The 26,723-nt window shown below is 44.9% G+C and overlaps 1 protein-coding gene across 3 annotated transcripts in view; it reads left to right on the top strand.

The window, feature by feature from the left end:
• The window catches only part of rassf7a (Ras association domain family member 7a), a 40,509-nt gene extending 13,786 nt beyond the window's left edge, over nucleotides 1–26,723 (top strand). Inside the window, exons 1-6 of one of the 3 annotated variants that reach the window (XM_069687227.1) lie at nucleotides 2,129–2,497; nucleotides 20,251–20,453; nucleotides 21,177–22,111; nucleotides 24,034–24,208; nucleotides 24,288–24,395; nucleotides 26,421–26,723. In XM_069687227.1, coding sequence (XP_069543328.1) covers nucleotides 20,351–20,453; nucleotides 21,177–22,111; nucleotides 24,034–24,208; nucleotides 24,288–24,395; nucleotides 26,421–26,452 — 1,353 coding nt within the window. In that variant the 5' untranslated portion in view covers nucleotides 2,129–2,497; nucleotides 20,251–20,350 and the 3' untranslated portion in view covers nucleotides 26,453–26,723. Of the gene's footprint in view, nucleotides 1–2,128; nucleotides 2,498–19,164; nucleotides 19,318–20,250; nucleotides 20,454–21,176; nucleotides 22,112–24,033; nucleotides 24,209–24,287; nucleotides 24,396–26,420 lie in introns of those variants that run through there. The other 2 variants (XM_069687229.1, XM_069687228.1) reach the window with 2 other exon arrangements.

The raw sequence follows: 26,723 nt of genomic DNA, 5'->3' as shown, positions 1-26,723 counted from the left end.
CTTCCTCGAATGCATCAGAAATGATCGATCTGACCTCCGTTCAACAAATGAGCATTTTAAAAGTAGTTTTCTTCTCCTCTTGAAGACAGACCTTGACAAAGCTTCATTTTTACTTTTTAATAATCTGCATCATCAAGAAAAATGGTTTATTGTTCTGTAAACAATGCAGCACGCGGAAAAGGAAGTCTTGACTGGAAGTCGTTTATCGCTAACCGCTGGCTAAACGCCCGACATGTTCACCGTTCTCCCCAGAGGCTATATTGTCGTCAGACTATAGCCGATGGGATCCGAGATTGCATATACTTTAACGGTATTGGCATATTGACTGAGACTTGGCAAGAAAAAGCTTGACAGGCATGTCAGGAAGAGAGTCTAGAAGTTATATCACATCTATCCTCCAATTACAGTTTATTTTTTAGCTGTAAAAAGTAATGCTCGGCACATATCTAGGTCACTGGCTGCTTAAAAAATGAATTCAGGGCATCCTTATCAAAAAACGTTTTATGTTATGTGTTTAGGAAAAAAAGAATACCCACGGATATACTGTCATCAAATACCGAGACTGTCAAATATTGACATTGGTATTGCTTTTGAAACTGCAGTGTTGGTTTGGCTTTAGTTAACAAAACAGGTGCTGTAATAACTTTTTGAAACAAGTTTTTAAGAGCTTAATCATAGTTTGTTTTACCCATGTTTGCTTTGTTCACCCACAGTCTGGCAGAGGCATTGTCATCTTACAGTAAGAGCTGATAGCAGCAACTGGGGAAGCCCTTAGCGGACATGCATCTATAGATTATGTTTACTCCGTTTTCCTGTGACGACGCTGCACCACCGTATCGTCAGGATTATAACCTCTAGAGTTGTAAAAGCACAAAACAAACATAGAAACAGGCTTGACTCATCAGCCTGTTTTTTTGTTTTCTAGATCGCCGGAGAATTATCCAGTTATGACGAGAAAACGAGCTTTGTTATCTCGAGATAATGGGCCAAATTAATCTTTTTATAATGGGAAAATCAGCTTTGTTATCTCAAGATAACGAGAAAAATAATTTGAGATGGATAAAACGACCAGAAATAACTCGTTATCACGGGAAAACTGAGTAAATAAAATTGATGCATGTCCGCTAAGGGCTTCCGTAGTTTACTGAACTGTATGCTTGTTGGAACTTCTTGGTTTTCAGGATGTCTTGAGGTGCAGTGCAGACTTTTTTCCTACTTGGTATCGGGTCCAGTTCTTAGTTGCCTGTCTTTAGTTTCAGGTTTGGGGTGGGGGGATGGGGGGATGGGGGGCGTGGTAAGGGTTAAAAAGAAAAAGAAGCTATTAAAGATTTAAATGTGAGTTTTTAAGGAGATGTCATGATAGAAAAAGAGAGGTTGGCTCATGCTGAGGGGCTCCCACACGTCGTGCCTGACCCATTGGTCACGCATGTCTTAGCTCTGTGTTTGTGCGTGGGAGGGGGACCGTGGAGAAAGAAGCACATATCAGGACTGTGCCATTGTCTCATAAATAAGTGGAGCAGTTCTAATAGTGGACAAAGCTTTTGTGTGGTACATGTGTTGCCGTCTGAACCTCAGTGGTCAGATTTAGATTGCTTCATCTCATTTTCCCACAGGGCGTTGTCCAACTCAAACACAGACACACACGCAGCACTTCAATTGCACCTGGTCTGCAGGACTATGACCTCATTCCAGGAAAAGGGAAGAGAAAATCACCTGACAGACTCATTTGTGTAATCAGCTGTGTATGTGACCGGAGGCCAGAGGGTGGATGTCTGATGCCTCAGGTTATATAGATCGCACACACAGCAGAGACATGTGCATGCAAAGAGTTTCAAGTTTATTCTGTTCTTATCTCCGAGTTTCATTACACGCAGCCTTTTGTGCCTTTGGGGGAACGTAGAATTCACGAAGAATAGCTGAGAAAATTGATACAGAGAGAGGACGACAAAGCCGAAAACACGCTTTCAACTACCTGAAAAGGGGGAGGTACCTGATCTGTCAGCACAGCAAGAAAGGGTGGGGTGAAAGAGAGTGGGAGAGAGAGAGAGGAGTGACTGGGAGGGTGTGTTTCTGTGTGGGTGAGAGACGCCGAGAGAGGGAGGAGGGGTTGAGACAGACAGACAGAGAGAGAGAGAGAGAGAGAACTCCAGCAGTCTCTCAGATCCTGACTGTGGTGCGGACACCCAGAAGAAGAAGAAGAAGTGCATTCCTGAGGCAGCAAGCGGGGAGAGGACAGCGAGATAGAGCGGAGACGTCACGGCATCCTTTTTAAATTTCTCCGATGACCACGTCCGACTGCCTCTGACCTCTGCTGGACCCGCACGCTCCTCACACACACACACACTCTCACTCTCTCTCGCTCACTCGCTGCCTCTACCAGCCGCACAACCGGCTCTGCTGCTCTGACAGAAGTGAAGGATTTCCCCCCCCCCTGAGTGACGAGAAGAGACGGGGAGAATTAAAACCACAGAAGAAAAGGATAAAATCCTCTCGCTGGGTGAGTGTAAGAGCTTCTTTCAGGGAGTGTGTGTCCTTGCCGGTTTGAATGACAGCGTCGGGAAGTTTCTGTGAAGTCAGTCTCTCCGGCTGTGGCTTTGCTGTGTGTTTCAGCACGCACATAATGACAGCTATTAGGCTTTTATTAATAAGTGTGAGCTTGTTTTGTGTGTGGCGGAAAAACAATCTCGTGTTTTGTCTTCGGGGAGCCGAGCCGTGTCTTCACATGTACCTGTTGACACTAGACCCGCCACCCAAGTATCCTCCTGTGTGAGACAAAAGGACCCAAACCTGTTTGGGTGAAACTTCACTCCAGGTTTTTTCACTTTTTTTCTGTGTTTTTTTTGTGTCTCTATGTTTTTCTGGCCTCTACGTTTTTGTGTGGAAGTACTTATCTTGTTGGAACTATGAGAAAAGTGCACACTATCTCGTCCACACTCCGCTCCTTTTACACCTGCAGGATTAAAGATTAATTCATAGAGGGCACGGACAGAGTTCAGCTCACTCTCTGCATGTGTCTACAGCGTTTAACTCTTGACGCGCTGCACATTTCAAATGCCAACCCTGTGTAAGTCTAATGCAGCAAGCCTATTTAAACACTGACTCATCATTATGCACGGCTAGCATCTTATTTAACATTTCCCAGCATGGTATGTGTCAGATAGTGGGACTTGGAGCTCATTAGCAGGCTGAATTTGTTATCCAATCAGGGCCATCGATTGGAAACCCCTCCAACCCCTCACCCCTGGGAGGTGATTATTTTCTTCCTGACTGACTGTGGGAATTGCACGGTAATACCTCGTGTGTTATCTCTGTTTACGCGTTTCACAGAGTGAACTTGGTTCCAGAGAGATAATGTCAGCATTTCAGATATGCTGTAAGGGGAAGAGGCAAATGGACAGCTTTGACTAAAGCTGATGTTAACTTGGTTCCCATTCATTTATTCATTTACTTTAGTTCCAGTTATCCAGTGTCAATATAACCACTTATTTTCTTTTGGCATGTTTACCTGCACTAGATAATCCTTGTTCAAACGTATTATTCCCAGGTGACCTTTACCCATTAGACTGTTCGGAGCTTGACAGTATGAGTTGAAAGGTTGCAACCAATTCTTCACCTTTGATTTAACATATAAAAACAGGGACAGCAAGAAACTTGTTAACTAAATTATTGAAACATGCAGCCTAAAATCAATACATTTTCAATATTTGTTACATGAATGAACGTAAATGTGGATTAACAAGCAACCAAGTAGCTCTATTGATTTTTGATGGATCTTTGAAGAACATGAAAACAGCTATACTACTGCTTTGTTGTATACAAGCAGAGTAAAGAGTACAAACATATTCTACTCAAGTAGAAGAACTGTTACTTGACTGAAAATGTCTTCAAGTAAAAGTACTTGTATAAAAATCACTCAAGTAAAAGTAAAAAGTAGCTCACTTAAAAAGGACTCAAAGTAAAAGTTACTTAGTTACTTTCCTACCCCGCTTGTTTTTAGAATGAACCATGGTTACCTGCGTCATATGCAAATGAACTAAAATTAAACGTTGTTATTTTCAAACCTGGGCCCTTTGTTTACATGTTTTGGTGTCAAAATAACAACAGATGGACCTTTTGTCAAAGAGTAAGATCCTTTGTTTAACCACAAACAGCAGTCACATATCTCTCTTCATAGCCACCAGACTCCATTGACAAAAACAGTAATTTTACCTCGCAGAACGCGGGACTTGCTGACGGTCCGCCGCTGCCTTGATCAGTTAGTTAGTTTGTGTTTTTGTGTGGGGTTTTAAAGGGTTTGTTCGGTTCCCAACTAACGCTCGTTACAACGTGTAACGAGGCAGAGGTTCACCAGCACGTCCCGTGTTCTGCGAGGTAAAATTATGTTTTTGTTTATGGAGTCTGGTGGCTTTGAAAAGAGCGATCTAACAGCTGTTTCTGGTTAAAGAAAAACGTACTTAAGTCTGTGTTAAAGGTGGTGTTTCATCCGAACTCTCTTCTGTTCCATTCGTGGTTCACTCATGTTATGCGTCGGGCTCGGATAGTTGCAGCCCAGCTCTCCTTATACGCTTCGGACTCTGGGAAAATCAGCCAGCACTGCTGTTTTATCGCGATGCGTGACACTTTGATCTGATTGGTCTGTTTTTGATGCGATGCATTGGATTGGTTTCTGGTCCAAGTCGGTTAATCTTTCTAGCTCGTCATATCCGCAGATAAATATTTTACTCGGTAACGGATGGTAAAAGTAAAATAAGTACACGAAAAAGTTTAAATTCAAACTACAGTAGCTTGAGGACTTCGTAATCCGTTACTTCCGCCTCTTGAAACAAGAAATTGAGTTCAAATGATCACAAACAAGCTATAGAATAACTTTTAATTGCATAGCTACACAAAACGTCAGATGAGTAAAAAAAGGAAACCATAACAAAAAGTTGATGGCTGGTAGCAACTTTTAAAAGTTGGTCTTGAACTCTGCTTATCAGGAGCTGATACTGACTCTGCATACCACAGTCTTCATGTGAAACCAGCTGTCTTAAAAACACTATATTAAATACCTGGAAGCAGAAACTTGACCATATTTGCTCAAGTTACTTTACGGACAAGAGGTGATGATGTAACGCACTCCCAAAATGTCCCCTCTCTTTGAAGTACAAAAGGATTATGATGTGGTTGCCAGCAGTCTGAACACATTACATTACAAACTTCAAACTTTCTTCGCAGCCTTGTTCAGTTAGCGCTTCTTTTCTCTCCCCTTCCCTTTGTATCTCCCTCGCTGCCTGGATAGTTCTTATTTTCTATCACATGAATGAGTCTGTTCGGCTCGGAGAGAGCGGAGCGTCCTCTGAGAGTCTCCCTGCCTTGTTCTCTGCAATGTTATTTTTACTGCTCTTTCACTGCTTGAATACACAGATGGACTCCCCTCTTCTTCTGGAATAATCTGTCTGTCTCTTGTCAGTCTGTCACTCAGATGGCATGGCAGGGAAAGCAAGTCGACCCGTGTACGCGGAGATATCTCTCAGGATTCTTGATGGAAATATTCAAAGTCCTTCTTCATGCTGTGAAGTGACTTAATTTCCCAGCATCCTTATCAGGACTGTTTCCCAGCTCCTGCAGATGCACTCAGGGCCAGACGTAATTGGAAATGCTATGACAGCGTGTTGGCTAAATTATGTGTTTGCATGTTTTATGTTGTGAATATTTTTGGGAAGTCATTTTCCCTCTCTCTCTCTTTCTCTGCAGCTGTCCTTTTCTTTTTCCATGTGTTGCTCCGTCTACCTCTCCTGCTCCCTCTTGTTCTTTCCGTGCGTCCTTCCCCCTTGCCTGTGCAATGTGACGGAAGGTAGTGCTGCGCTCTGCTCATGTCGGATCCATTAGGGATGAAAGCACACTGCAGTGATAAAAGATTGATCCAGTCCCTTCCTTGCAACACATTCACATCCCTCACACCCGGCTCCCTCGTCCTCTCTCGCACTCCCTTATTTCCAATCCAAAGTCAACCCAGTTTTCAATTTATCAAATCGTTTGTACTCCTCTAAATAAATCATCCTCTAAAAGTTTACTGTGGCAAACTTTTCCCTGAAGATTTCATAAAGGGGAACATTGTGTTTTTCTTGTGTGGGGATGCTGTTGTACAAGATTACAAGTTATGCAATGAAATACCCTCCTTCCTTCCTGTGAAATATTCTGGACAGCACCTCAAAAATGAGGAATGTTCCTCCTTCACTCTCCAGGTGTTTTTCTTGTACCAGGAAGGCTATTATGCACTTGGCTAACATAACAAGCAAGAGACTGGCATCTAGCCCAGCATATCCAGGCCTGTGTGTCACCTGTTGTACCCGAGGAGGCAAAGATAAACACAACAGAACCTGGAGTTTGTCAGCTGGGAGGCTATAATTACTGAGAGGAAGGAGGAGATGTGGAGAAGGAATTTCACTGCGGTTCTGCTTTTAGATCTTAAGACATGAACTTTAAAGGAACACCTGACAGCACATTGTTTGTGCTTTAAAGCTGCAGGAAGGTCCGAAGGTGAAGGTTTGAGAAGTAAATCCTTAAGGGAATGTTTTTTGACAACTGCAATTGTTTTTGTCTAAAGCTTAAAGGAGCAATTCCCCTCTGGACAAAGCTGGTGATCTCTGTAATCGATAGAAGCAATAATAGTTGCCCTAGATTGAGGAAGTGTAGTTTAGCGAGCTCCCTGGCCTCCGCCAGATGACGCGTTTTACGTAGTCTGGCGGAGGTTTTCCAGGGCCCATTGGAGAGGCTGATAGCGTCAAAGGCACAGAGCCAAACTGCATTATTTCCTACCATAATGGCATTAGCTCTCCGTAATAGCATGATAGGACTGAGGTTGAAATTAGCGAACTGGCCCTTTTAAGGGACTATTTTTTTGACAACTGCAAGACATTGTTTTTGTCTTTAGCTTGACCTTTGTCCCTTTGTCCTTAAATCTCCCATAATCCCATCCAGCATCTGCAGGTGAGACGTAAGCTTAAACCCTTTTCTCCCAGAACGTCCTCACAGAGTCCACCTTAAGGACGCGTCCCAACTGAGCCCAGCTGACTGTAAAGATCACCTGGATGAAAGCTGTCATGTCCTGTCAGCCTGAACTTCCTGCAGCCTTCATGGGTGTTTGCTTCATCACGTCATGAACCCAAAGTTTCACATCCCCTGTCCTGTTGTAACAGTTTGAAACTACTGGCAGGTCATAGTTGCTGGAGTTGTGTATGTCTCTGTCTGTTTGTCTCTGTGTGGAGCGATTGTGCCACGGTAAACATCTCTGCCAACCCCCTGGGACAGTCATGTGACTATGTGTGTGTGTGCGCCTGTGCATGTGTGATTGTGAGAGTGAGCAGCAGGTTGCTCCCTTGCTCAACCAACCATGCAGTGTTGACTCTGCGCACACAGAGCTCTCTGGGCAGTAAATAACGCGGTGCCTCAGCCAAGGGCCCCCGGACAGGGCCGGGAGGGGGGTCAAGACGCCAGCAAGAAAGAGAAAATGTCTGCCTCGGGCCTCGGAGATGCTAAATCATCAGACAGGAGAGGGGAGAGGCAGGTGGATGTGACAGACTCGTCCCTCACGCCGAGAGGGTTGACGTTAGAGCTGTCATTGGATGTAGATGTGTTTGATCAAGCACGTTAGGAGCTAAACAAGCAAATGTTGCTCATGGGAAGATGGGAGCGACGGGAACAGTGGATGTTTGCATTCGGCAAAAATCGTAAATTTATCTGACAAAGATATATTAACATTTGGTTAGCAAATTAAGGAAGTCTTACTCAAAAGAAATACATTGAAAAAGCGGTATTTCATGGGCGAATATGTCACTTACTGGGCATGTCAGTGTTTGCCTTAGACCACCATGCTTGGCAACAACAAAGAGGCCGAAGCAGACACTGTTTTTCATCCATAGAGATGAACAGATAAGCCATATTCTCTGTGTCAGGTTACCCTTTTGTCTGCAGTTGAAGGTACAGAGTTTGTATCAGACCCGGGCCCTGCGCCAGGACGCAGGTTAACTGTGTTGCCTTTGCTCGTTGGCAGAGTTAAACCTGCATCCTCCTCGAATGTAGAACACAGGACTGCTACAGGTGAAATGCAGCACAGTTATACAAATACTGCGGTAATCTTGCTTTATGAAGCAGTTGCTGTATGAAAAGGTCTCAGTTATAATCTCCAATTGTTGGGTGAGTTTGACTGTGACAGATCTCAGACTTTGTGTTTGTGTCTGCTTGCTTTGACAAACACTCTTTGTGCCGTCTTGTCCAGCCTCCCCTTCATCACCCTCCTCTCTCTTTCTCGAACCTGAGGGATAAGCGCCTTATCTCTCATATACAAACCAAACAGAAGCATCCTTGTCAGTATAAAGCTGTGCGCATATGCATGTGTATCCATGCCAAATATCACCCCGGTGATCTTAACTCAAAGGGGTAAAAGGCAGCTTTGTTGAACTGAAGGGGCAGCTCAAACAGATATACCGTCCAACTCCCAAAGGTGCTCCTAGGATACTGGGAATCCGCCATAAATCTGCACCCTGCCCTCCTACCTTTTCCTTACTCATCTCAGCTGTCCACGCATCCTCCCCCCCGCCTCTCTGATAGGCGTGATCGTTGCTCCTCCTCGGAGTAATGACAGGGAGAAAGAGTTGTGTGTGACACCTCCCCATCAAATTATAAATCAGGCTTATTGAGAGGCCCACCCTAAGCCTCGTGATCCACATGCTACACAAACAGTTGCCGCCCTTTTTGTGTATTTTAAATGGGTGCATTTAAGGCTGTCGATCAAGCGTAATTACTTTCCAGGTACTAAGCAACAAGTGCGTATCAAAGACTGTCAGCAGTTAAAGCTTGTGTCAAATGTCTGGGCAGATTTGTTGTCATGTTTACTCATTTTCTGGTCACATTCTTTAAATGTAACGTTTCTAATTAAGGCTGTTTAATTTAACCTAAAATTCGGTGTATAAGATGCACTTTTAATAAAAAAAATTTAATCTAAAAAATGGGCTTTGTCCTATGAACCGTCGGACCAATATACCAGTATAAAATGAAGAGAGAGGTATGTTATTGTGTTACTGTATTTTACCCAGACGGTGGCGCTATCTTGTTGTTAAGTGGTGACGTCACATCTCCGCATTAAACTGTTTCCGAGTCCGAGCCGCTACAACGTCTCCTATTTATTATATGCCGCAGTGCTGTTTTGTGTTTCCCTCGCTGTTTTAAGCGAGGAAAACTGCTAACGCTTCGTCAAGGACATGCACCAACATGATCGCCATTGCAACCGCAGTCAACGTTACCGTATGCTGCCAGCTACCGCTAGCTACAGCACCTGTAGCTAGCAGGACTGCAAATTGACACAGCAAAAACAGATGGTAGGCTGTCATTTGTGTGTGTTTTCAATGTGTTTTATAATGAAAATAAATTAAAATAGTGTTGAAATAACTTGTTTTTATTAATAAATAGCTATAGAAAACCTTTTTCCCTCTGGGATACCCCCCAAAACTGCCTGTGTCTTATATTTTGGTGCAACTTATATTCTGGATTTTACGGTAAATGTAAGTTGTAAGACCTGGTTTGGTTTGGTTTGGCATTTTGTTTGAAAAAATACATCCTTAACAATATTTTATCCCCTTCCCAGCACATTAAACATCCCCAAACTAACCACAAGCTTCAGCTCTTGGCACAAAAGCCTCTGCACATTCATATTTCTTACAAAATAAACTCCTCAAAAATATCTCATTGATGCCTGTGGGGAAAAGCTGCACTCTGCCTGACCACCTTTGTTAGCACTCCCTTTGTTCCCCCTTATACATGTTCGCTTACGATATCTTTGTACTTTTCTTTTTCCTCCTTGCGTCTGTCCGTTATTCTATTTTTGCAATAACCAGCCTGTTAGCTCTGCTGCAGTCTCTGTTCTAATAATATGTCTCACTTTTAAGAAGTTGTTTATCCAGAATGTGACTATAAAACTTCACCCACGGGCATGCAGTGTGATTTGAGAGGGAAGTGTGCTCGCAGTACAAAGGCTTTATTATTAACTAAAGTGAAAACATTGTTCCTAGCGTGGTGACGTATCGTACATTCCATAGTGCTTGTCTGTTTGAACCCCAACAGTGCCGATGTTATCTCGGCACACACAACAGCAGTTTTGTGGGATGATTCTCTTGCATGGCAACGAAAAGACAACATCTTATCTGCCTGTAGCGGGATTCTTTTTCACAGTGCTGCCATAGGTTACCTACACACACACACACACAGGGCACAGTCACACGGCTGTGTTTACCTGTATCCCGTCTCTCCAAGGGCCATGTATGTTGGAACTCCCTAGGTAAATATCAGGTGGGTGTGTGAGATGTTTTGCGTAGCTGAGCGACCTTAGCAAAGGAGCAACATGTTAATCTGTACAACCTGCGGGTATCTCTCAAAACCTCCCGACAGTTGTTCCAAGAACGTCACAGTTTCAGTTTCAAGCTAATGGAAACCAGGAGTGAATGGATTCGATTAGCTATAGTTGTAGTGTGTGAACTGCCCGTGAAATGTCCGTGAGCTCAGATTGATGTCTTTGGAGGAAACCGGGTGGAACTCATCACTTTCATCTGGGAAAACATTCATTCAGCGGACGAGTCCGTGTTTTCTCTATGTTGGAATCATGTGTTTTTGTTGTAATATCACCAGTCCAACCCTGAACAAGAATGTGCACCTGGTCTGTCCTGGATTGATAGCTGCCTTACCTAAGACAGAACTTTAGTTTGATATATCACTCAGTTTAAATGACGCAGGTCTGTTGCTTTGAGCTCTCTTGTGTGCCATTTTCTTTGCAGTTTCCTCCAGGGTTAGGAGGGTTACTTTATAAATGTTTTCCGATAAAGTTACTAATAACCTGTTTAAAATTGTGACACTTGGATTTCTGATTACATTTTTTAAGTAACTGATTACTTTCAGTTACTTTTGGATTACTTCAACACCAAATCTGCAATTAAAGAAAAGAGACAATAAATTGTAATACTTTTGTAATGTGCGAATGCGCGTTTAAATTAATAGTGGTAATTATGCACATTTGAATGTACTTCAAACTACACTCAAACTTCAGGTAAACTGCCATAAACTTATATCGTGTTACATCGTATTGTGTTTTTACCCTCACCATCCCGGCCGCGGCCATCACCAGTCACAAACTGTTTTTCAGCAGTAGAAGACGACATGTTAGCTAACATTTTTAACTGTAATTCTGTGCAGCTAACATTAGCGGTTGGTCTTACCTGTAAATGTTTCTTGAAATTAGCTAAATGTCGAGCCCATGGATAATCACAGCTGGAAGCCTTCACTTGCACTGTTCTGTGGCCACAGGCCATGGCAACCATAGACTGTTGATGGCAACCATTAGGAGCGGTGTTTTGAGACTTGTGTGTCGTGAAGTGTTGTAACGTGTGGCGCAGGTGGCATGGCATTATCAGAGACGGTCAGACAGACAGTCTAGAATTGAGATGCCAGATGTTATAGAGCATGTTTGGTATTATATCGTCTTCATTTTAAAATTGTACTCCTGCTAGTAATCCCTCATTTTTTACTCCATTACTTCCCAAACCTGCCTAAGACGGAACTTAATCTGATATATCACTGTGTTTAAATGATGCAGTCCGTGGCTTTGACCTCTCTTATATGCCATTTTCTTTGCAGCAAAACTAATATATTATAATATATTTCCTTGGGCATGCTGATGGCAATATTCCCTACAGCTCAGATAAGGACTGCAAGTGTATATTGCATCACGAAATTCCATGGGCTTAAAGTATGATGAAACACCAACACCGGTCACAGTCACTGACAAAATAGCCGTCCTATAATACCACTAAAGTCGAAGGCTGTGTGAATTAAATTACATACAGCTGCTCGGATTGAAGTGCAAATCATTGACGTTTCCTTGCGTTTAATTCGAGGCCTTACTTTGGACGGTGCTTGAAGAATTTAAGATGGCTAAAAATGAGTAACAAAAAAAAAAAAACCTGGGGTGAATAATTGATATGAGCAGACATGGAAGCGCCCTTTAAATTACTAATGAGTTCAGCTTCAGTCGTGTGACACTGGAGGCCGTGGCATTGCTGACTCCTCAATGACACACGCATGCACGCAAGCAGGAAGTGAGAGCTGAGCACGGTCCGCACATGCACCTGCAACTTAAAATAGCATGTGCTGGTAAATTTAAGGCTACTAATTTCCACTCGTAAAACTGTACAAATTGAATCCTTTAAATGAGTGGGTTCACTTTTACACATGCACGTTTCTTTCATCCCAAATGAAGCATCATGATGTAGTTTGAGACAGCCTGTCTGACGTCTATCGTCTGCTGTATTATTTTGGCTGTGTTTTCCTCTATTCACTGTACATTCTATACGTGTGTGTGCTGAGTGTGGCTGGGAACAGAGCGATGTCCTCCTTCCCTGGCAAGCATTGCTGAGTCAGGTTGGGTGGTATATAATTACACATGGGTGCCCATCAGCAGTCTTAGAGCCTTCTTCCTTTGCTCACCCAACAATGCAAACTCCTGTGCTCGCCGTGGCTCAGCCTGCAGGCAGCCGAGCCACCGTCCTCACGCCAGCTATGTGCAATCCTGCATTATCATTCTCACCGCTAGCTGCCGGCTCTGCGGGCGGATCCATGAGTCAGCTCGAGCAAATTCCTGCTCTCTAATGTACTCGCCTCTGCTCTGTTTCCGGAGTGAAAAACGAACAAGTGAATGACAAACCAGGTATGAGTAAGTCTTCCACCCGGTGAGATGAATAATGTAGTGTTGTTTCATCGTGGCCAGGGCTTTGTAAACTACTGCGGCCACACGCTCATGGGAGTGTCAGTGCCTTTCAAAGAAGTGTGTCAGGGTTTCTTAAAATTCCAAAGTAGAGGAACAAAAACATAACCTACTTCAGAGGCATTTAAACAAGTGCAATTAAATAAAGATCATCTCTTTCACACCTTCTCCCTTTCCCTCTCTCATGTGGTTCAGGCGAAGGTGACCATCTGTGTGTGTGTGTGCGCTGCCGGTGATTCATAATGACTGGGATTTCACGCTTGGTGCTGTTTTACACAGTGTGACTGTAGTGATAGTGACAGCCACAGGTGATGGCCAGACCCTGAATGACTCTTGTCTCTACATCAACCTTTAAACCGACCTCGATCATCAATTACATGCTTACACATCTTGTGTATTCAGTGACTGGACATGTGGAGTGTAAGAGCTGATGTTTCCTAACAAGTCCAGATTTCTACATATTGGGTATCTCTGCTCATATTTGCCCTTGACTTGGAGGTGTCCCATGTATTAATGAACCGCTGATCCCCTCTCATTGGTATTTCACACTTGGACGAGCCAATCATTATAACAGAGAAGGGCTGCAGCGTCAGATCCCTGTACGCGAGTATGACGACTAAAGCTTATTAGTGCTGTTTCTGATTCTTTTGCGCTGAGTCATTAGCATGTCAATAGAGGAGAGACACAGGCGGACGGGAGGGGGACATTTTCAAAGGGACGGTCGCTCGCAAGCATTTGGATTTTTTTCTTCTGAGAAAAAAAAAATTGCCAAATTAATGTGCTGTGAAAAAAATGCATTATTCATCAGGTGTGTTGAAGCTTCAGTGAAGCTTGCGTTAGCAGGGGGGGAACCAGGCAACCGTTCAGTCTAATTAACAAGCAGAGTGTCTGAAGAGCCTGCAGCAGCCTGGCCCTCCGCTTTGAGGAAGACGGAGCAGCACAGTCGCTGTCACAGTAATATACACAACATGTGTATGCGCTAATGCCCACACAAAACTAAATGTTATCTTGGCAGGGCAAACAAAAACACACATAACCCAGTTTTCTTTGTAAAAGTGGAGCTTCAGAAGTTTAGCACGCACTACAAAGTGAATAGGCCGCTGTTTGATGTTTTGTTAACACCTCCCAGACACGCTAACGCATCCAGCTGCGACTATTATTGTCCTACATTTTACTGCCTTGTCACATTCTGTAAAAGCAAAAGCTCTCCTGCGTGAGAGGTGAGTATACATTGGAAAGTTTATGTCCTTAAATGTCATCCAATAGAACCTCTTAGATCTTGCTTTGTATTTCCTCATGTGCCATGCTGACCACGCCCTGCTCTCTGACCACAGGCGCTGCTGATGATAGCTTCTACATGGAAGTTATGCTGATCTGGGAGCTGTTAATGGCTCAGTAGAAAGCATCACTTAGTTTATGACAGATCTGGATGAAGATCAGTCAGAGATACAAGCAGGAGCAGATTGAGACAGAGGCCTGCCAATGTTATTCCATCCTGTAAAATATCTGTTAAAATATTTGCCTGAGGACTTTAGCCGTTCCTAGCTTGCGCAGATGTTTTGCATACGCATTAGCACAGTTTAATCGTTGAAGCAAACTCTTAGAAAGACTTCTCATCTTTTCGATTCAGGCGGTGAAGACTTGAGGAATACTAAGTGCTTGAAAAAAACAAGAAGTATAAAGCTAACAGAGCGAGAGTCTAAAAAGCCCTGTTCATTAAAGTGCTATGTGGGGAATTTGTCAGAAGCCCCGGGGCTGCGACTGCAACACCTTGCTCATCATAAATAATGGTTATGATGTTGCTTCCAGCACCACCTGGGTAATTCTGTGCACATTTAATGGTGACACATGCAAGAGGAAAACCCTGAGCTAGATAAGTGTTTGTATCTGTTTTTCAAATTGTAAAAGCCAGTTAAAATACAGCTCAGTTTTGAAGTGCACTCTCAGGCGTTTTTCTTGCCTCCATAACGAAGCAGCGACTGTGAATACCCTTGTGTTTCTTCAAGATTTCCAGTGGTTGTAATTGCTGAAGCAAGAAGCATCATTTTCTACCATTATAAGTAATTATTGTGCTGTTTTTAACTACAGGCCTGTTGTGTTTTTTTTTGGTCTCATCGGTCTTTAAGCACATAAACTGCGCTGACACTCAAACTCTGGATGACAAAGACGGGGGGAGGGAGGCCCAACAATGCAAAACACGAGGCGAGGGAGGACAAGAGAAAAGTGTCTGTTTTCCATTTTATTAGCTTTATCAGTGGTAACATGTGGACACAGCAGAACGGCACTAAAAGCTGGCGAGGCGGGGCCATGCCAGGGGCCACAAAAGAGGCAACTCTGTCTGCTGAGTGTGGAACCACAACAACAATAGTGTCTCTGCAGTGCAGATGAGACCGCGCTGCTCGGTGCCAGCGCGTTACTGGCTCTTTGAGCGCGTGTGAATCTCTGCCAACCTGGACCAGAGTGGCACAGAGGGCACAGCTTCTCCGAGCACTGTTCACTGTCCTCTAACAGAGGCGTCTAACATATTATGTCCACTTTGCCCAGCCTCGGTTGTATTTTCTCTTTTTAATGCTGATGGGGGGAACTGTTTGCCAACACTTGTTGCATTTCTATGTTAGTGTTAGGGGTTTACTCTTTAACCGGCTAACCGTTAATCGACTGTTAAGAATTTTAACTGGTTAATACTACCACTTAAATGGTAAAAGTTTTTTTAATATACTATTTGGGAAACACATTTGTGTTTTGTTGTCGTTCGCTGAGCTGAGCCTGAGAGGAGAGCAAAATAAAACGAGTTATAAAACGGGACTATTTCACCCAAGACGATGACGACAATGTTAAATACAGTGGTGCTACAAGCGTCGCAACCGGCGGGTCCAGCACAAGTTTCTCAACCAACTCTGCCCTCCATGCTAGCAGGGCTTTCTGGAGCTACTGGGCTATATCAAGCCTAATAACCAAATCCCATCAAGATGGACTTTCATGCCCCATGTCCTGTGTTTTCTGGCAGAATAGCGCTAGCAGGGCGCTGGGACAAAGCGCTTGTGCGGTGAGAGAAAAAACACTGCTAGTTTTGTTTCCATGACAACAATAAGTTTAACTTACTACGCGGCTAACAACAAGCTAGCAACGCGTAGAGCGATAACAGCACAACACTTACCAGCAACGTTTAGTGTCCGGCCGATCTGCTCCCACAAATGGGCTTTTCGGTCTCTGTTGTGATACTGTTTGTGATATCGACCAGTATGGGTTGACAGAAACGGCCAAAACAAGTTGCTCCTCCATGTTTGGTGGTAACCAGGGTGATGAGTGGCGCCCCATCTGATTGGTTGCCTGAAATAAGTGGCGCCTTCCTGAAAAGTTCTGAGATTTTCAAGCACAAAAAAGGCGGAGCGCTCTGAAAAAAAGATGCTGGGTGCAGCGCTTTTTCTCTAGGCGGCCGCATATTGATGAGGCCTGGGAGGTTAAATCCTCCTAACACAGAGTATGGCAGCCAGACACACAACCTCGTGGTTACACTAATTGCAGCGGTGGAGACCTGGGGACTTGCTGGGAATGTGTCTCAATGTGTCCCAGACTCTTATCCTATCCAAAAAGTACATTTTAAAAGTGTCGGTCAAAAAATAACCTCTAAATGCACATCCCTAGTTTGTGTCCTTCTGTGGATCAGATGTGTGATGTACACTCTGCCCTTTACTCCTGCCATTGTCCCTTGGACTTCTGTTGCTGCAGAGATAGCTCACTAATCACCCTGAGCTGCAGCAACCTCTCATAAAGATAGGCTCGAATGGCATGTGCGCCTGCAAACACACTTACAGATACAAGCTTTTACATGTTATTCATGCAAGGCAACCTTTGACCAATGCATGACACAGTGCTCTGTACTTCTCGTGCACACACACACACACACACACACACACACACACATACGTATGCGCTACACACCCAGTAACTCTTCCTGTAGCCCCAGGGCTCAGGTGTTGAGACACTACAGTGCATTTATTACCTTCTTTGGAATTTCTCTGATAAGCTGCGTCTAAATGTTTCCCAACGTGACTGAAATGAATCGTTCAAAAGTTTGCACGGGAAATCAAGAGTTCAGGGTGTGTCTGTTTGGTTGCATAAAAACTACATTTGTGTTTTTGTGAGTGTGTGGGTTTTAGTGTTTGCACATGCCTTGGATTTTTGGATCCTCGTGTGTGTGTGTGAGAAAAAATACTGGAGAGTGGGTGTCTCCCACAGGAATCCTGTCTTAGGCAGTTGTTAGGTGTTTATTTTCAAATTGTACAGAGATTTAATTATATAGCTAAGTTAGAAAATCCACGTCTTGTTCTCAACACATCTGTGCTCTTATTTAAGGAAAGCTCTCGTGTTGGCGAGCGACCATCTTGTCCAAAAAAAACCGCCCATAAATTGACACCCCAACACTGTTGCTCATGCATCGTGGCCTGCAGACGAGCCGACTCGTGCCCTGCTCGTCTGAAGGGCCTGTGATGCTAACCACATCAGCCTCCGGTCCGACTCGACAAGGAGCAGGGAGGCTGTTATTGAGGAGAGACAGACAGGAGGCACAGACAGGCTGATGAAAGACGCAGAGCGGGGTTAGCTAGGATGGGCGAGTGATGATGAGAGGGGACAGAGAGGGAACGGCACATGGCTCCAATCACCGCTCTTTTCTCCACCACTCTTTATCTGTCAGACCTCTCTTCCCACATTTATCCTCTCCCTCTCTCATTTGCTCGCTGTCTGTCTTCCTCGCTGTCTCTCTTTCTCTGCCTTTCATCATTCAATATTACTAGCCTGTTGTCTTTTAAGTTAAGATCCTGAAATGTCTCTTTTGGTGGATGTTTTTGTGCCCTGAGTGGGAGACGTTTGATTGCTTCACTTTGCTGATTACCTCCAAAGTGCTTGTACATTATCTTATTTCTTCCTCTGCGAAAACACGACAGGAATGAGCTCAGAGTTTCAGCTGAACCTGAGCGCTGTGTTTGTTTGGGTGGGGGTGAAAGTAAAAGTGAGAGTGGGTTTTTGGAGGGGTTGGGTCGACCTGAGGTTGAAGGGATGGGTTCAGAAATGTGAGTGTAGATCAAGTAAGGATAACTTTAGCAGCTTGGATAAGAGTGTGCGCGCGCAGTGACTCTGAACATGTGCAAAGCTCTCTGCTGCCCGTGTTTGTCGAAAAGATTTGCATGTTGACTCAGAGTCACCCTCCTTTTTGGATAGCAAATGTGCTGATTGACAGCCTGTTTTGGCTTCTGCAATACTTGTAACATAACTTCAGCCCCGATCGTTGCCTTTATTGTTGGTGTGCTTCATGATTCTGAGAGTACGTAAAGGTGCCTCTCCTGCACCTGTTTGTCAGCGAGAAGTGACACAGGACTCCGGTAGCTGCGCTGTGAAAAGGAGCAGGGTCAGGCGGATGTCTGCTTCTCGGTGTTGTTGTGCCTTTGACAAAGAGAAGAGACAGCAACCTGAGACTCGCAGGCCTGTTTGTTTCCTGTTAGTGCGGATTATCACATTTCACCAGCCAGGAGGGACGAGAACCGAGCATCATGGGAGAGTGACATTCTTAGCTGGGAGATGTTTGTGTGTTTGTGTTCTCGTTTAATGAGATTGTTACGGTACATAGAAACCCCGGACAGATATAGAAATCTCTCAGTTGGGTACAGTCTGCAAGTTGGTTCACATGGAAATCAACTCCAATCAGGTAGGACCTAATTTTCCGTACACGCGGACATGTATTTGATATCAATGTCAAGAGTTCAACCTGTGTGAGCATGAGGAAAGTGTTTCAGGCCTGTAAGGTCGCATTCCACTCGTCATGGTTTCAGGTTTTAAAAATGTTACTTCCTGTTAACCTCTGCTTGTTTTTAAAAAGCCTAAAGCAACATAGCTAAAGTAAATGATTATCTACGTACTCTGTGACTCATCCAGCCTTAATTATGTGTTGCAACACAGCACACTGCGTGCCCTCTTAAAGAACAATATTGACATCTCCGCTGTGTTGAAATTTTATTGCGTTTGATTTTGACAGCACTCCCTTTTCATATCAAAAAGACATCACCTCCGCCCGCACGGCTCCACACGTGATGATCCGTCCCTATCTCCCGCTTGTTTCCTCTGATCTAGTCGATCTCGGAGCCGTGCCGTCATTCCCTCTGTGTGCTGTGTCATGTCGAGCTGCTCTGTGTGATGTTGTTGCCACATCAGATAGGCTGTTGCTTCCCAGTAGAGCTGGTGTTTGGCGTCCAAACAAGCTACCAAGTAATGGTGGTGCGGGGCGGCCAGGTCAGCAGCCGAGGGGTGGAGGGTGAGGGCAGGGCGGGGGTGAGGGCTTTGTTAAGAAAAGCAGGAATTCTTCCGGCTGGCAGATGAAGTCAGTGCATTCCTCCAAAGCAGCTCCCTATAGGCAGCCAGTGGAGCAGAGCCAGGCGCTGAATGAGGGGCAAGATAATGGCGGGGCTCAGCGTTAAACACCTCCCATTGAGAGCCGGAGAGACAGAGAGAAAGGGAACACCATCTGTCTGGCTGTGGGTGAAGAGTTGTCTTTTACCCACCTAGGCTACAAACTTTCATTTACTCTGCCAAGTTCTATACATAATCCTGCCGCTGCCCCGGGGCATTTCACTTTTTATGAGCACTGCGGTGTTTTATTACCTTGTTTTGAAGCTTAGCTGTAAAAGTACAGCCTGGCAGAGGGGAGGCCTGGATAACGATATTCATTTAGGTTAAACCTGCTGCCCAGACGCGTGTAAGGCTACCTGCTGATCTGCTCTCTGAAGTCTGATGAGACCCAGTTCTGGTCCTGCTGAGGAGGATCAAACTGAGCGACACACACACACACACACACACACGCTTGTTCTACCTCTCCTGCCGAGTTTCTGTGTATTTCTACCCGCACAAACACCCTCTCCCAAACATAGACACACTTGAGTTGCTCCACTTTCCCCTGTCCGTTCCCCTCGGCAGTAAGCTATCATAACGGCTTTGAAGGAGGGCAGCAGAGCGTTTAATTGGGTTACAGATTGGCATTTATGCTCCCAGGTCCACAAGATACAGCCGGGACTCTTAACTAACCACCAGGAACCTAACAAAATTTTACACCCCTCCACCTCTCGGCTGCTGTACTTCAAATGTACAGTTCAATGATGTTCCCACTTAGCGCAGAACATTTGTGACGTCTGTCTGTTTGCTATAACAGGTATTTCAACAAATTGCTACCAGCTAACTGGGGTGTTGTGGATAAGACCGCCTCTGGTGTTTTTTGTTTAGGGTAGCAACAAGTTGTGTCATATGTTGGGATAAGATTACATCATGATCGAGCTCGGTGAAGCCTTTAGAAGAGATGTATTTGGTTCGCCCTCCTACATTCACAAGAGTCTCTTCTTACAAGTGAAACTTTCTGGATTAATCGTCACGGATACAAACACTCCTCTAACGTGCCTCTCTGTTCTTGTCTTTAGGAGTCAGTGCCATGCAGCGTTGACTAAAGCGAAGCAAACCTGTAAAGTGATCTGATTTCAACACCCGTCTTACCTTTCACCCCGTCCTGCCTGGTCCCAGATGGAGCTCAAAGTGTGGGTGGACGGAGTGGTGCGGGTGGTGTGCGGCCTGTCTGAGGAGACGTCCTGCCAGGATGTGGTCATCGCTCTCGCCCAGGCTATCGGTGAGTACCGCAAAGTCTTTTCGGCTGTGAAATAATTGTGCCATTGTGCTGAGAAACTAGTCTTAGGCTGTTGTTACTTTGTTTGTTTGCTTGAGAGTTTATCTAAAGGGGCCTTAAGTGATTAGATAACAGCCCTGCCTGAGGAGAGAATTCAAAACAAGGAGTACTTGTACTTGCAGCGGTTGCAGAAATCTGCGTCCGCTCTCACCTTTTCATTCTCCGCTGACCCAAATCAAGCGCCTGTCAGAGGGGTCAGTCTGGATTTGAGCCGGCTCTCTGTCCCTGTGCCCTCCGGCTATATTCAAGCCATACACTGCAGCGGCGTCGAACAACATAAATCCAGATTTAGCGCTCTCCTCCTTCCATGAGTGAGCTGCCTGCCAAGTCATTAGGGAGGGTTTGTCCTAATTTCAAGGTCCTTGTGGAAACTTTGGTTTATTTGAACATTTTTTACATGTCGTGCGAGTCTTACGCAGCAGCCTTTATTCCTTTCCTCAGAGGCAGGGATTTAGAGGTATCAGCATCATCATAATGCGTCTGATGTCATTTGTTCACTCAGCATAACTTGCGTAGAAGCAGTGGGAGGAGTCAAACTAACTGCTTTAAGTACACTGAAGGGGGGAAAAGGAGGGTTATACAGCTTCTTTAATTTGATATTTTGGTTTTTAAGGCGAGTTTAGTTTGTGTTTCTTCCACTCATTCTCTGTCTCTCTCCGTCCACAGGTCAGACAGGTCGTTACGTCCTGATCCAGCGTCTTAGGGACACAGAGAGGCAGCTGCTAGCCACGGAGAAACCTCTGGAGTCCCTGGCTAAGTTGGGCCAACATGGCAGCGAAGTTCAGTTCTTCCTGCGTCGGACTGGCCCGAGCAGCAGCGACGGCCCCGGCTCAAAACAAGACAGACCCAGCCCCATTCCTCTGCCCAAGCATCCTGAGCCAGAGCCTTCCAAACGCAGCCAACCCAAGAAAGCACTCACCTTTAACCTGGGGCCATCCACCTCTCCTAAATCCAAAGCCAAACAGTTTAAGAGGTCTCCTCGGGACTCTCCAGAACAGAGAGCCTCCCCGGCTCCTTCCCCCAGCCCCGTATCCTCTCATGTGCCATCCCCATCCCCCTCTCCCTCCCCACCTATAGGCCCATCCAAAGAGGAGGTCTTTAGGAAGGTTCTGCAGCAACAGGAGAGACTGAGGGCGTTTGAAGCCCAGCTAGAAGCCCTAGAAAGGGAGTCACACTCCTGTGAGCGTCCCTACCCATCTCCCTGTCCTTCACCTGTGTCTGATGCCCGCCTGCAAGAAGAGGTGGACGCGCTGGAGCTAGCGATGCGGAGGAACCAGGCCGAGCTGGCCCACGAGCAGTACTGGGAGGAGGAGCTTCAAGCGGAGGTGGAGAGGGAGCGAGGAATGAGGAGGAAACTGGGCGAGCTCCACGCTCAGCTAGACGACTGCGGACGGCGGCTCCACGAGTTCTCCGTGCGCTCCGCTCAGCTGGAGCAAGAGATCCAGCGGGAAAGACAGGCCGAAGGGAAAGCCAACAGACCCGAGGAGTCCCTCGACGCGATGAAGACAGAGCTCCAGAGCCAGGAGCGTCACGGGACGGATCTGGAGGAGCAGCTATCTGAGACTGACAAGGCGCTGGGGAAGGCAGAGTCTCTGCTGCAGGTAAGGAGAGAGGTGACGGTTCTGGAGAAGGGGCTGTAAATCCACATCATGAGGGGGATAGTAAAGACCCTCATCTATTTATACTGTGAAACAAATCCCTCTCCTACCTGCGTACTGCAGCAGACAAACACTAGTGCAGAGACACAGAAACATGATTTATTGTGGCATTAACATGAATGCAGCACACTCATATCCTGCCTTGTATTAAAATGTTTTATTGTCTGAATTGACAGTCTAGCCGAACTGGTTTGGCAGCTCTCATCTTGTATGCATGCTCTGAACACGTGGTTACTTATGGTGTTTATATCACATTACCAGTATCGTCATATTCTTGTATCCTGTGTATGCAAAAAAAAGAGATTAAAGACGATTGATTTGTAGAAAAGAGCCCGTTTTTATTGGATCCACTGAGTCTAAACTTATTGTAGTTTATGGTGTTATTGTTTGTTTACATTTGGGCGGTTGTCATAGAGGCGGCTGTATCAATAAAAGCCTAACCCAGTTTTAAGTGAAACGCAAGTTTCCTCATTACCAAAGGCTCTGGTATACTCTTCAGTGAGCTCATTCAGACCGGTTCCAAGCGGCGAAGTGAAGAAAATTAAATTCCTCTTTTATTGTAGAGCGGGAGACGATGTTTTGTCAGAAGGAAATAGAGTGTTGCCATGTCTTCATTAGCCAAGACCGTTCAGACTGAAAGACCATTGTGTCTCTTTCCCCATCTTGGCTCCTTGTAATAAATAGCAAACTGGCTGCAAAACTGATTAACAGTAACAATAAGCCCAATTGAGTCATGAGTCAGTCTTCCCCGTGGGGATGTGTCTGACTCAGGGGGTGAATTTAACAGATTTAGTGCCCGATTGATGGAGCAGAGAGAGATCAATTCGGAAATAATCTGCTAAAAAAAACAGGCATGCAGCTTTTTCTATACAAATACCATCGGGTCATAACATGTAGCCACTGCAAGAATTCAAGATAACCACTAGAGGCAGTCATCGCCTTAAAGATAGACGCTTCTACTTCCTGTAAATGACATGTTAGCACTGGTAAGATGATAGAGTACGATACAGCTCAATGTATAGTAATGGAAAGGTGTGAACGTCTAGCTGTGTCAGTCAACAGTCGCGGCTGCCTGCCGAGTGTTTGAGTGTCGGTGGTGATGAGCGCAGCGTTCCTGTCATTAGGCTAATGGAGGCAGACCTGCAGGTGTGAAGTGCCTCAGCAGGCTGCCTCAGTCCAACATCAATTACAGGATACACACACACACACAGGCGCTAGGGCTAAAGCATGCTGCTGCTGCTTCCTGTACTGTGTGCAGACACATTGATTTAGCACAAACGGGTAGTCGATTAAGACTGATTGACTTGCTTGTTTGTGTGCATCACAGTGTAGATCTGTGGGTGCAAAGGTGATGCCAGAGTCTGGATGGAGGATCTCTGAACTCTAGTGATTTCCCTCTTTGGTGTTTGGTTAATTAAGATGACTTTTAAAAGCAGCAAATGTATCCATTTATAAGTATGCCTCAGGCTGCTGGAATCTGAAAAATGTATGCTCATGACTTTGATGATTCATTGTAGCTGAGTTGTCTGATGATGGCTGATAGGTCGGAGGCTCGGTCAGTTACTTGAGTCACAACTTGTAGACTCTGCTGCCCCCTTAAGGTGAAAAGATGCATGACATTACAGTACTACTGCTTAGTTGACCTCAAGGCAAAATACAGTAGTTAAATAATAATTTCTGTTGAGCGTGTTTTGTTATTGTTACCTATGACAACAGAATTAAATCCAAGCCATCTTTAGCTCATCCTGTTTCCATATGCTGCACCCGAACAGGGTGTTAGTGTTGTGAGTGAGTCAGCGCTGACTGATGTGATCTCTCCGTCATCCTCTGTTTTCCTCGCTGATCCATGCTCTTCTCCCTCTCAGGCCAAACAGGAGGAGCTGGAGGAGCTGAATAAGGATCTGCGGCAGTGTAACCTGCAGCAGTTTATACAGCAGGCGGGTGTCCTGCCGGCGCACACGCACTCACGCACAGATCTTCAGGAGCAGCTGGATCAGCTGGAACTGGCACATCTTCTGCAGGAGGGATACACTAATGGAGGTATGGTAACAAAACTAATTACCAAAGTAAAACTCAACATTTTATTTTTATGCTAATGTGTTTAATGTCTCTCCGTCAGGGCACAGCGTATCTCAAGTGGAATCCCCGCCTCGCCCCACTGCCAAACAGTTCCTGGGACATCCACGCAACCTGCAAAACCCTCTAGTGTCCAGTCTCAACCCTGAGGGTGTGTATGTGTGAGACCCTGCCGCTTCCCAAGTCCATCCTGCTCTGCTCCTCTCCTCCCTTCGTCCCAGAGCCCCTTAACCCCAAACTTTCTACCCCAGCTTGATTGGGTTTAAGGCTACAGCTGCAGTTTTTTGGTGTTGGGTGTTGGAAGCGTCTGTCTGGTGGAGGTCCCTTCTAAAGGCTGAAAAACGTCTCCTCTGCGCCTAACTCTCTGTCTTCTGCTGGTTCCCGTCCCTAACTTTTTAAAGTCGACTTTTACATTCCTGCTTCCATTTTCTCTCATATCCCTGTTTGCTTTAATTCTTTAACTCCTTTCATGTTCTCTCTCCTCCCCGCCCTCCTCCTCTCTCACTGTTTGCTTCTGGATTAACAGTAGCTGCTTTCCTTATACTTTAATGCATCTGGGAACTTGCTCCTAACCCCCTCCCTCTGTAATACAGAGTGGCCTTCCCACCCTCAACACAACAATCGTGTACCGACAGCTGCTTCTCACCGTATCTCCATGTAACACATCCATCGCACTGGGAATGACTGTAGCAGACATTCTGATTGCAGTGCTGTTTTTACACTGTGACATGGAAATATATGTGACCAATGTCAGTTTGCCTTTTATGTATGGATACTATTTATATGTGAGAGGAGGGGGTGTGTATCTATACAATGCCTTGTACTTTGGTGACGCTTGACTTTCCAAAGAGCAAGAGCCTTCACAGAGGGCTCTGCAAAATGTGTTGCACTGTCCCATTCTCTTCCTGTGTGAAGCCCTGGCCCTTTGCCTGCAGAGAAATGTATCTTAAAGTGATTGCAGCTTATTTTAAGGAGCGTATAGCTCATTGCAGTTTAATTTTGACAAGCTTCATGCTATAAAAAGATACATTTCAAACGTGGTGCAACAGACAGGGCCATGGTTTGTTAAAACAATTTTCTTTTCTCTTTTGGGATGGATGCGCCTGTTTTTCTTTCGCCATCATCACACCTAACATTTGACCTGTCATAACTTGCAGAGTGCCTCTGTGTACTGTCAGTCCAAGATGAGCTTACTTACCTTAAAGGTACAATAAGTAGGATTTTCCCTTGCATTTTGTCAACAACACATTCAAACTGGGCCCCTCCTCCTGGGCTGTTCGTCACCAGAAGCTCACTCTCACTCTCTCGTGCGGGAACACGTCCACCCCGCCGAGCTAACACCGACAGCATCAGGGATACCGGTACGCTTGCATGCTAACCCCCGGTTAGCTTGTCCTACTTGGTTTGAGGCACCTAACTGTCCAACCGAAAGAAGGCCAACTCTGCATCGCTCTTCCGCCATGTTCGCCGGTCTGAATGGGGCCCATTTGCTAATTTGAACCACTCCCACACTCACCTATACGCTGTGATTGGCGCCCCTCCTGAAAGCGTCCCATGCAAAGCAAATCAACAGTTGCAGAGGGAAGGGTCTCACGAGGGTCTGCACACACACTCACCAACACACACGTATAGAGGCCCAGAAGTGATGATTTATAGTGTATTATATTTGTAAAAGTCCATATATATAATTTTTCTGGGAAAATCCTACTTATTATACCTTTAAGTCCTAAAAAAAACATCAAGCGAAGAAGGGAGGCTGTTATTTTCAGTGCTTTGGTCTGTAGTTCTGTTATCCACAAAACATCCAAACCAAAAAACCAATATTTACATTATAACAGCACTCAACATTTAAACATGTGTCATGTTTTCTGCTGACAGGTCAAAGTTAAGTGTGTTTGAGTGTGCAATCTCCCTAACAGTGTGGTGTTTCCTTTTTGGGATTACATAACCGCCTCTTGCTTTGGAAACTAGAGACATCTGAAAAACAAACAGTTCTTTCCAAAAATGCTGCTCTGACTTCAAGAGACAGAGTCATAATTCACATAATGAAGGGGCGATCAGGTCTTGTGTTGGCTTGTGTGAATTTCTCCCTGGTCTCTCCTGCTGTGTCTTACCTTAAAACATGTTGTCCAAACAAAGGGATCATCATCCCCACTTATTTTTGTGTGTCTTGCAGTCCTGACATCCCGAGAGTCATCCTGGAGATAAAACATGGAGCGCATGGCCAAGGGAAACTTGTTCACTGTTCTGTCACCGTCACCTCTTATTTAACCCCTTTCTTTGTAACTCATTATTTAATCTAACATGATATACATACTGTATATACATAAGACAAATATATTTACAGAGTTTTGCTACTGTAAACACTGCAATATCTGTATGAAATGTAAAATAATTTAGAAACCTTTTACTTAGAGCAATTATTACTATTACTATGTATTTAAATATAATAAAATTGTGTATTGTGTTTTAGATACAA

The sequence above is a fragment of the Semicossyphus pulcher genome, unplaced genomic scaffold, assembly GCF_022749685.1.
Source record: "Semicossyphus pulcher isolate SPU_LCO1_2020_fin unplaced genomic scaffold, fSemPul1.0.p SCAF_8, whole genome shotgun sequence".
Lineage (NCBI taxonomy): Eukaryota > Metazoa > Chordata > Actinopteri > Labriformes > Labridae > Semicossyphus > Semicossyphus pulcher.
Note: the sequence above shows the minus strand (reverse complement) of the source record. Positions and strands in the feature narration are given on the sequence as shown.